Raw genomic sequence first — 11,546 nt, 5'->3', positions numbered from 1 at the left:
GGCACCTGGAACCTGTGCCAGTCATTTTGCAGTTTCTGCAAGAACTGCTCGATGCTGGAAGATCGCCTTCCACCTTGCATAGCAAAATCTCTTGCATTGACTCATTGTGTCCTGTTAAATGTTTATGCCATGCACACTATCTCTAGTGTATCACGACTGACCCTTCATAGTTTTGTGAATCTTTGCTTCTGTGTATTTTGCAGCAGACTAATTTACATTTTAATTGCTCGGGGAACTGTAGGGTTCCCAGCCTGTGCGTAACATCTCCTAATTGTTCTCAATAAAGTGTTCATACACTGGTTCTGTAATATGTCATTAACAAATTCATCCAGAGGATTTATACAGTTCACAAACATACATATAGCAATATAAAAATTCACTGCAGAGATTAAAAATATTTTAATTAAAAAAAGAGTCTTAGGTAATAAATATATTTAATTTAATCTCTGTTTTTCTACCTGCTCACTGACCAGGAGTACTGAAGATCATTTTGATTCAATACAGATCCCAATAACTTATTTTTTAAACTGGTATAAAACATAAACCAAAACATACAAGTAAGCTGGGCATAGAACTGAAGATCCGGGTGTCAAGGCAGAACAATTCTGCCTCCAGTCAAGAGCAAAAACCTATCAATTTTAAACACAATAAACATCACTCTGATTTCTAGATTTAAAAAAAGGAATACATATCAAGTACTGGCTTTAACTGTCATGTCACACTCCCTTTCTCTTTTTAACCATAAACAAACAAACAATCAAAAAAAAAATTATTTGGTTTTGTAGGACAGCACAGATGTCATCTGGGTGTCTTTCAAGATCCTTAAAGATATGAAGTGCTGGCTTATTCTTGAAGTGGCAACTGAATATTTTGTTCAACGGTGTTGCTTCCTTGATGCCAGAATGCATATGGGAACTCCACTGAGGATGCAGCTCCAACATCACCCTGTATAAAAAAAATAAATAAATAAATAAATAAAAAGCTTAATCCTAACAGATGCGTACTTGGATGTGTCAGGATGCCAGGCTGTGGGCGCAGTTACAAGAAACTGCTTCAGACCACACTTACCTTACTTTTGTCTCTCAATGAACTATGCCAAAATGTTTCAGCTTACCATATTAAAAATGTACACAAAATACCTTTCTTATACATCTAGAATTGATTTTGAAATCCTTCTCTATACGGATAGGATTTTCCTTCAGTCTGTGCTTGTGTGTCAAATCCATCAGTCATATGTGGGACATTTACACATAAGTGTGTGCTTACATATTGTAGAAAAAAGTTAAGAATAATCATACACTCTCTTTACAAAAATATCTGATATTGGTGTCTGCCAGCGTACCTAGCAATGAACTAAATGCAAAAGCTTTGCGTGATTCCCCTATTCTCACTGCACAAACATCTGCAATGCTGAGGACACTCAGACCTGGAAACTCCCTGCAAATACAATCCCTGGCTGGCAGGCAGAGCTGGAAATTGAGCTCACAAACTGACACTGAAACAGACACCAATATCACACACCAGCATTGATCCTTACTTTACCTCTACCAGCAGATGACACTGCAGAGTCAAGTGGATACAGGGTGTGAAACATGTACAAAGCTTTATGAAATGTCTGGGTAAACGTTGAAGGTGAATATTTAAATGAATTCAACAGTGTGTTGAAATTTTTGGAAAGAGAATATATTATCATATTCAATGACCAAGGGCCTGTATCAGTAACTAAATGGGGAGTTGTTGTTAATTAAAAATAATTGTGAAATATACCTTCATATTCATTGCCATCAGCCCAAATTCAAACATGGCACCCTTTCCAATCCTTCTCTGAATATCATTGACAACCGTCTGACAAGCACTGGCAGGAGATAACCCCTTAGAAACAAGAAGTTCAGCTACTGAATAGCCAGCATAATTTTATGTACATTAAAGTTGCAGTATCTTAAAACCCTGTAAAATGTTACACTGAAATCATCGATGTCTGTTTTATTTCAGAAAATACACCTTCCTGAGAAGATAACATTTTTAACTTGCTTACAATATTACAATGTTCTGAAAAACATAATACATATTTTTCAAATCCTACACAGCCAAAATGGAAACAGCTACATTTTTTATTTTCACAAAAACGTCTTGCTTCTTGCACTCCAAAACATAGGAGATTCCCATCCACAAACCAGTATCACAATAGCAATGACTTGATTTCCACTTATACGGAAAGCATATCATTTCATATCAAGGCCATTTTATATATAATAATAATAGTTCAAAACTTAAGCCAACTGCCCACTGATCAATTGGCTTATTTATGGAAGTAAGCGTCTATACTAATTTTCCAACAAACATAAACAGAACCAACAACTAAGTAGCAGATATTCTAAATTAATATAGATGTTCTAAACATACTGAAAACCATGTGCTATTAGTTTTGTAGTAAAATGAGACGAAAATTACCTGCTTCATCAGCTGAACAACGTGAAAGCTAGGGCAAAAGCACATGATCTTATCTCCATCACCAGTCGCTAATAGAAAAACAAACAAAACAAAGATCATACTAATCTCATCCAGTAAAAGAACATGCAATTCTAAAACCTATAACATCATCATCAGATCATGTTAATTAAATATAAACACAACCTCCTTATAAAAAAAGTGCCTACACTTACCTTTGTGCTACTTGTTTGGTTAAGGTAACCACCAAGTTGTTTGTTTGTTTGTTTTTATTTGGTAAAAGTCACACACATTGTTCATACAAAGAAAACAGACTATTGAATAACATGTAGAAAGATCAAACCTACATAAAACAGATCAACAGTGAATCAATTCTTACACAGTCCAGACATTTGCAGCTGATCTGGTCGGCAATTGATAGAGGGCTGACCGCAGGCGCCTGACAGGTGCTTCCATATCAAAGACCATGCAAATTAACAAGGTTTGATGAGGAACAGTTTCCAAATGAATGGCTCCATGGGCCACAGGCCTTCCTGCAGATTTATACCCCTAATTTATCTGAGGGAACACCTTGCCGAATTGCCACGTCCCAGCATTTGAAAAGTGCATAGGCAGGTCTTTCTATTTGTGTGTCCATCATCGGTATGTTTAAAAGTCAATGATTTCACATACCTGCAGCTGCTCCTGCCTAGAAAACAACAGAACAGCTTTGTCAGTGCTGATATGAAGCACAGACCAGCTAAACCTACAAAGGCATTAATGAAAATATACTCATCCTTGTTCATACTAAAGGGTATATTACTGAACATTTCTGTACTCGGGTCATTTACATAGTCTGATAAGCTGTGTACCAAACCTCACAGTTGATAAGAATCTTTCATGTGCCAGGGGATAACCAACTTTTTAAATTAGAATTGTTTCATTACTGGAGCCTAAGAATAAGGAATGTAGTAATTCTGCGGGAAATATGAATTTAAGACAACTTACATGTTAATTATTTTGTTCTATCTTAATCTTATTGTACTGATATTTGTTTTCAATCGTTACACTGTTTAAATTATTCTTGGCTTCACAAACTTTCTACAGCCAAGCTAACAACTTTCTATCTTATTACATTTTTTTCCACTCATAGTTGGATTATATACTGTAATGCCAAACCAGTAAACAGTTAATATAGGCCTAAAGCAGGGGTTTTCAACCTTTTTTTGAAACTGTACCCCTACTGTCGGGAGGTTTCATCTAAAGCACCCTTTACAATTTTCACTCACTGAATGGTACCACAGTTGCAATTAAAGCCAGAATAATCTGATTAACACATGTTTTTCCCCATTTTATTTAATATATCATTTTTCACAGCTGGTTTAAGACAGAATACCAAACAATAGGCTTTATTCTTATAACCTAATTACATGTCTTTGGACGCACAGAAATAAAAAGACAATATTTAGGAATCTCTTTGGAAACCCTTTCTGTTCGGCAAAGTCATTATAAATAATACAAAATAGTCTACACTGTAAATGTTTATCACATTATCATTTACTTCCCACCTCAGTATAATTATGTGTATTTCAAATGTTTACAGTATTCAAAACATTAACCTCAAAATTAAACTCTAATAACAACGATAAACTTTTTTTGTATTTAATCCAGCATAAACATTATCCAAAGGGACTCTATAACTTTCTGTCGCTTTGCACTTCCTGTATACTCTTGTGATTTCTTCCTTCATTTTTGTTTTGCAAGTAAGAAATGCATCCATTTCAAACACCGAAAGCATATTCAACCAGTCGCTATTGCTGTTATTAAAATGCAGCCACGGTAATAAATACAACAGAAACCATTAAAGTAACAGAATTGTATTCATTATTTATGTTTATCGGAGCATTTAGACTTCTAAAAAAAAAAAAAAAAAGACACAAACAGTGAGATTCACCGATAAGACAAGTTGAAAACAGCAAAGATCATAAGCAGCACAGAGTGCTCTCTATAAGCACAATCGCCAACTTCACCTATCAGAGTGGAAAGCCACTCAATCAAAATCATGAGAACCTGGGGTAGGTGGTCAATGCTACCCAGGGTGATTCGTTGTTGCTGTAAATTCTCTTATAAAAATAAAAAACTCAGCTGTGGCTTTTCCTCACAGCTTATAGGTTGATCAAATCATCCCTTTAGTAAGTACTGTATAATAGTGCTCAGAAATCGTCTGAATGGAAAAGAGTTGGCAGGGGATTAGATTTTCCTTCATACAATGATTAAAGTCACAGTTCTCAATTTGTATCTATAAGCCCGAACAGATGCAGAGGCCCATTAATTGTAATTGGTAGGAGACTTGCCGTGTTGTCAGCATAAAGGCCGCAGCCAGGCAGTGGAGAGTCGCCTACCCTCCCAGGGGATTTAAATGGAGCACCTGAGGTAGATACACCTGGGATGTAAGCACATAATTCAGAGTTACATGCACTTGACTGATTTCACTGCCCTAATATATTACAAGAGCTATAAGATTTTAAACCGCACTCTCACCTACAGTTATATTTCCTTGAAGATCCAAAGCAATCAGACCTTAGGGTAAGAACAAAACCAATGAGTCAATTACTGATGATATCATTTGCAATATTCCTGGTTTAAATGACTTTGTATATACCACGAGTTGAGATACAGTCGATCAAAAAGAATTAAGAATTGGGAATTACATTAACTGACGTCTTTGGATAACTGTGTTGTACAATATTTGAAATAAAAGTAATTGGGGAAGAAATACGTATTGTGTTGATTTTGTGACTTGTAAAGTTAATTGTTTTTATGCTTAATGTTAAGTCTAGTTTGGGTAGCACTTTTGAAATCTTCATAAAAACTCTTCCACGTCTTATTTTGCTATAAGCTTTTCATGTTACAAATGATAGTATATGATCGATCACCTGACCACCAGGAGGGCCTTGTGGGCACTGAAATGGGATAAAATCAGGTTTCCGATCTTTACACTTTTCCTAAATAAAGGCCCCTCTTAATCACTGCTGTTGTTGAAACAGAAAAGTTTTAAGCACCAGCAGTCAGTGTTGGAGCTCATAAGACAATTATATTTTTATGTTTTATGGGCTTTGTACAGAGACAAAGGTTAAAAGGGCACAATTGCCTTTGAATGTCTGAGCTGTTTGAGCTCCCTCTTGTGGATTAATCACCTTACTGCAGATAATGAACAATAGTCACCTCCTTGCTGGAAAATGACAGTAAAGGGATATCAATGAAGTACAATGTAACTGCCCAGTATTCAACACTGACATACAAATTGCAGGCTAGGTGACACTGTAACCAATGCACATTTAAATACATATTGGGGGCTTCCCTACTTAATTCTTACCTAATGTGTCATGTCCTCTGCATCTGTCATTTTTTTCTACAAACTCCTGAATACACAGAATATAAAAGGAAAAAATGACATCATAGACTGACCACAATATCTTGAAACCACATTTAGTCAAGTGAACAGTCACAAGTAATGAATAAAACCAATACAAAAATATTATTAAAAAGGGCATTCACAACAATTTAATAAAAAGCAAACTAGCAGTATTCAAGTCTAGTGTGAAGACACTTTGCTCTGTGGTGGAAAAGCATTCACTGCTGAGTTTGGCAGACAGAGGCAAAAAGCAATGGAGGAGGGCATAGATAGTAATTAAGTGTTATTTTAGAAGCAAGTTGGTTGCTACCATATTCAGCTGCTTAAAATACAACAACTTGCTAAGACACTAGTGATACTAAAACAGTAAGTTAATGTTTGTACTCACTTGTTTGTTGCTACATTCTGCTGAAAGGTTAATCTATGCAGCTGATGCCTGCAGAAACTCAGCTTGTTTATATTTTAGATCTTTTGCAAGTGTATGGATCTGGTTACTGCACCTTTAATTGTGTACAGTTGTAAAACGGGAAACAGTGTGCTGCAACTCCCTTGCTCAGTGTTAGTGAAGTCCTGATCTGACAGCACTGTAACACAGCCAGCTCTTATAGTTTACATGTTACTGTTTTTTTCCCCAGTAAAAACAAGTTTAAGTTTCAGTGAGTTTGTTCTGTTATTTATATTAAATACACTACAACAAGCACATTGTCATATATTTGAGATACTTTTTCACAATCCGAGAGCTAAATTTAGTAAATGGCAACATTTTTTTAGTTTTTACTGCAACAAGTAAGCTGCCATATATTACATTTTTAAGTAGTGCACTTTCTAATTACAGTCCCAAGTATTTCTATGCATTTTGCTTTCACATTTCTTAAAATGGTCAGCTTGACCTAACCCTGTTGTAGCACAAAACTCACTCTACATTTACTGTTTTTCATTATTGTAACGTCTTAAATTACCGTGCCTGCTTGTTTGGTGGAAGAGATATTATCAGCTCTTCATTTTACTAGGAAAGCTGCTGCGCAATTAAATGATCCTCAAACTCCTGAAGGTAAATAATATAACCATATCTATTGTATCTGGGATATAAGCAGCTGCTAAAGAAGATGCAATAAACTAAAACAATCTGTTTGAGCTAACTCAAAGCTTTATTTAGGCATTCTACGATTTGACTGGTGGAAGGCAACATTGGTTTGTTGGAGTTCACAAAGAAAACTTTTTTAGCTTTTATAGAGTAACCTTTTCGCTGTGTTTCAGCCCTTGGTTGTAATTATTTTGTTTATTTTAAGTTTTCAGGATATTTTGGTAATGGCACGTGTGCAACACACAAACCTTGTGTATATTTGTTTTGGTTTTTCGCTGTTCTTATTCTAAAATTCTTGAATGCAACTGTTCGCTTTAAGAAACATTTTTACATAACAGTACTCACACACATTTGGTCATGATCACATCTGCTGGATGAAACCGGGGTTACCATATTTAATACAGCACCACTGGAATTCCAGACGTTTGTATTCGATGAGATTGTCACCGTCCTACTTGCACTTTAGTTTTAAACATGTGAGAAGCTTTTTTTTTTCTTTAGACCAATGTCATTGCACTTTCACAAATATTGACACGTTTTTAAAGGGAGAGGCAACATTTTGTCTTACATGTGCTAATGGCGCCTAACCCCAAAAAAACAGTTGCCATTTTTAAATTTTTTTTTGGTCGCACTGTTGACCATTTTAGTTACAGTCTGGAGCCCTGGATTGACAGTTTTCCTTTTTAAACCTAATCTTGTTTTGTTAGGTAGGATTGCAGTGCTGATGGCATATCCCAGTTTAGATCAAGTTTTTTTGGCTTTTTTTGTGGCAAATGAAACTTGAATGAAAGAGTCCTTGACTGTCTGGTTGAAATCTTCACATATTACCTAGAATTCAAAATACTGAAGGTAAAGGCGGTGCTACCTGATAAGCCTTGGAACTCTCTGGAGACATCATGTTCTCATTGTCCTCCAGAGTGAAGCCTTGCTCCTGGGCAAAGGTCACTGCGCCCTCTCCCACCAGCATGCTGTGAGCGCTCCGCTCCATGACGCGGCGAGCCACTGCCACGGGGGTCCCCACACTGCACCAAACAACATAAACGCATTCTTAAAACACATGAGGGATCCCCAGAGCGCAGTTTGAATCATGTGTCTCTGGTTCAGATCTCCATATTGACTATGCTAACTAGAGGCCTGTTAGGAGTATTGCATTGTCTTAATGTGTTTCAGCAGGTTCGATAGGAAAATCAGCCAGGGTTAATTCACCTCACCCCACTTCAGCGACCACTACTGGTCATGTGCCAACCATGGGCAGGCAGAGGCTAGCCAGTTCGGGCCTCACCTCCAAGATTCAGTAGCTTGCCAATATTTGTTGTTTAAAAATCACCTCAGTACTATATAACTGTGTAACATTTACAAGTCTATTTAGATATAAGGGAATCCCTTTGCTAAAGATGCATGTGGATATTAGGTTTTGTCATTTGTTTTACTATAGCATCCGCATGACATGTTGTTACAGACAGTGGACAAAGACCATATCAAAGACTATCTGTAAGTAAAGGACTATTGGGTACCTTATTTTAGGTAAATTCAGACTTAAAGTTACTATTGCTCAAAATATTAACCCCGTACTGTGAGTGACCTTTAAAATATTTAGCCAGTCATGCTGTTTGGGGTGCTCAAGCAGCACATTTGACATATCCCACCCACATTGGCATTACCTTGAGAAAACAAATCATACAAATACTGTATAAATCTCCACAGTGCTAAGGATCATGCAGACCCAGGTGTACGATTATGCCAGTTGGTCTGAAAGTATAGCTCCACAAGCTCTGCACTTACCCATGCAGGGCTGCCACAGCTCCAAAGCGGCCTGGGGTCCCTTCCATGACAGCTGCATCACACTGGATCAGTCCATCTCTGTTGGGGTAACCGCCTCTGCCAACAATATAATGACCTGTCTCTCTATCATTTTCAATACCTGAAAAAAAGGTGAACTACTGGTCATGAGGACCCTATACCTAGTTGTTTTTTTAGGTTGGGTCCATGATTTGACACTGCATTGCAATACCTCCAATCACATTTTTAGTATATGTACTTGCAACAGAAACTTACAGTTGATTATTTGTATTTTTACTTACAAAACTGCCTAACCTGATTTTCTTCCTGCAGATGTGCACCAAACTTCTTCAAGTTAAATGAGCATTGTTGTGCGATGCACTGCCATTACAGATTCTCATCTAAGCACATGGGATCAGGTTAAAAGCTCTATAACTAAGGGGTCCCCTCAGTTAGTATGCAAGGTGAACTAGGCAAGGGTAGTTTGAATACCACTGGTGTCAAGTTCACAATTTGTTTTGGGGACCAGCTGAGAGCGCTGCATTGCCCTTTGCACTCCTGCGAGGTAATTAAGCTCAGAGTATGCATTTGGAGTAGCATCTGTTGTCCTGCAAGGCCAAATATCCTACTAAATTTGATTGTGTAATCCTGCTACATTACAGGATACAATGTGCAAAGAGACTACAAAAATGTAACTTTATTATGTTGTGTACTGTTTTCACTGCTCCCCATTAATTGTGTATTTGAACTTCATTAGTATTTGTAACAGAATAGCATCAGGCCCAGATGTTATAGGCAGGAATGAGACTCAGAAAACTGCAGTTTACAGTTCTGTTGCGCGTTTAATTAAACAAAAAAACAGGAACAAATAAACAGGCACAAGGGCCAATAAAAGGTTTAAACAAAACAAAACAAAAAGTGACTGCAGGCTAGGATTCGCCTTCACAACAGACTTCCAAACTCAGTATAAGCACAGTTCCAAACTCAGGTTACACTCACCTGCACACCAACCCCCAAACAAAGCATTTTCTCCCTCTTAAACACCACATAGCATAATTAACCATGAATCATTCAATTAGGCTCCAGAGACACTCTCACACGTATTTATGTGAGAACCTTATATTCCCAACAGACACAAATATACAATTTACCTTTAGGGCTTTCACCCAGCCCCTAGCAGTGCCATATGCTTTCTCTATGCTGACAGTCTCCTAAACATATGATGTGCCATTTGCTGAAATTGTGACAGGTGAATTCATATTAGCCACTCGTTAGTCACCTTGGATATGATCACCTCCAAAATCTAATCTGCACAGGTTTTGGAGCAATTGTGGTATCGAAAATAACCTCCAAAGTCCCCTAGTGATTTTGTAAAACTATGAGGTTTAAAGTACCCCTTTAGTCTCAATTGGACTCTCATAATCATGCTCAACAGGGTGTAACCCTCCCCCTGCAACACCAACTCTAGTGCAGTGGTACTCAACTCTGGCCCTCGAGATCTAATCTAGTACAAGTTTTAACGCCAAATAGGTTCTAATGTAGTTAACTGAAGCTGCTTAGAGGCAATTAACTAATTTAGGACCTGGTTGTAATAAAGACCAGGACTGGAGTTCATCTTGAGGGCCAGGGTTGAGTACTACTGCTCCAGTGAGAAATACATTTCTAACAACTGCTACATACATCAAATGTGATATTTCTTAAATCCACTTGAAGCAGGGTTGCAGGAGCACTGGTTACACCCTGGTGTACCAGATATACATTGGGGTTAGTGATTCTAAAAAGCTCTATTGAGGCTCCAGAGATACAGTAATACAGTAGTTCGGATAACGTTCTTGTATTGGTTGTTACATTCATATTTCTCCTCAGGTACCATTGCTCCTGTGTTGCTGAGTGTCCTTTTAACATCTTTGTTTCATAATTGGTTTCATAATTGAATACCCTATTGTTTACGTACTGTATATTTTACATTATGTTTGTGGTGGCAAGCTATGGATTACAAAAATGCAACCAGATGTTAGGACTTCAGGCCATTGCAAATAATACGTTCCAACTAGTTATTCATACAGTACAGGTATTATTCACCTGCGATGGCCTCTTCAATGCAGTCTGTGGAGTGCTGTCCTTTCAAGATGAGGGATTTCATTTTCTCAACTGCTGGAAGGGAGAACGACCAGGTACCTAGAGCAGCCATTCTAGGTTCCCCCAGTTCATAGGACACCTTTGTAAAGGAAGGGTCAGTTCATGAATTTCCTGGTTAAATAAACAAACAACAAAGTAACAATAGCAACATTTGGCACCTACGTCTATAGATGGGCAAGTGCTGACCAGAGAAGTATGCAAAACGTTACATTTGCATAACGATTACGCTATTGACGATTAATCACGGTAAAACGAATTGGCAAATGGTGCAGTCTTTGGTTTTATTTATTTAGTCTATCAAATAAAATTGATATACATATATATATATATATATATATATATATATATATATATATATATATATATATACATATATATATATATATATTCAGTTTAGGTGACATACTATTTTCTGACAGCACTTTCACATCGAGAGCTATCCATTTACTACTTTACAAATACCTCTTTTTTTTTTTTTTTTTTTTTTTTTTCTCCTTCCTCGCCTGGCCGAGACTAGACAGTTCACTTGCGCTTCACTACGATTCAATATGAACGTTTTATTGGTGGGCGCTCACTGTCATTTAATATCGCCTCCAATCAAAATGCACAAGTTGGAAAGATCTCAAACGCTATTGGCTTTTTGAAGATCGTGGTAGGCGAGTTCGTGGAAGACTGTGGCACGTCAGACATACCGGAAGAAAC

General features: G+C 37.3%; 1 protein-coding gene across 4 annotated transcripts; it reads right to left on the bottom strand.

The window, feature by feature from the left end:
• Positions 1 to 11,399, bottom strand: zgc:153169 (uncharacterized protein LOC767799 homolog). Of its 4 annotated transcripts, XM_041250903.1 has the most exons (11): positions 11,307 to 11,399; positions 10,788 to 10,923; positions 8,709 to 8,847; positions 7,792 to 7,948; positions 5,804 to 5,849; positions 4,969 to 5,007; positions 4,782 to 4,870; positions 3,121 to 3,136; positions 2,452 to 2,519; positions 1,768 to 1,872; positions 1 to 945 (listed from the first exon to the last, which is right to left on the bottom strand). In XM_041250903.1, exons 2-11 carry the CDS (start codon positions 10,894 to 10,896, stop codon positions 844 to 846), a joined length of 870 nt encoding a protein of 289 aa, XP_041106837.1. In that variant the 5' UTR covers positions 10,897 to 10,923; positions 11,307 to 11,399; the 3' UTR covers positions 1 to 843. The 4 variants fall into 4 exon arrangements, with proteins under 4 accessions (XP_041106837.1, XP_041106836.1, XP_041106838.1 ...); XM_041250902.1 differs by lacking the exon at positions 11,307 to 11,399 and having other exon boundaries at positions 10,788 to 11,080; XM_041250904.1 differs by lacking the exons at positions 1,768 to 1,872; positions 11,307 to 11,399 and having other exon boundaries at positions 10,788 to 11,080.
• Positions 11,400 to 11,546: the final 147 nt, after the last annotated feature.

This window comes from Polyodon spathula, chromosome 5 (genome assembly GCF_017654505.1).
Source record: "Polyodon spathula isolate WHYD16114869_AA chromosome 5, ASM1765450v1, whole genome shotgun sequence".
Taxonomy (NCBI): Eukaryota; Metazoa; Chordata; class Actinopteri; order Acipenseriformes; family Polyodontidae; genus Polyodon; species Polyodon spathula.
This window is presented reverse-complemented; position numbering and strand designations above follow the sequence as displayed.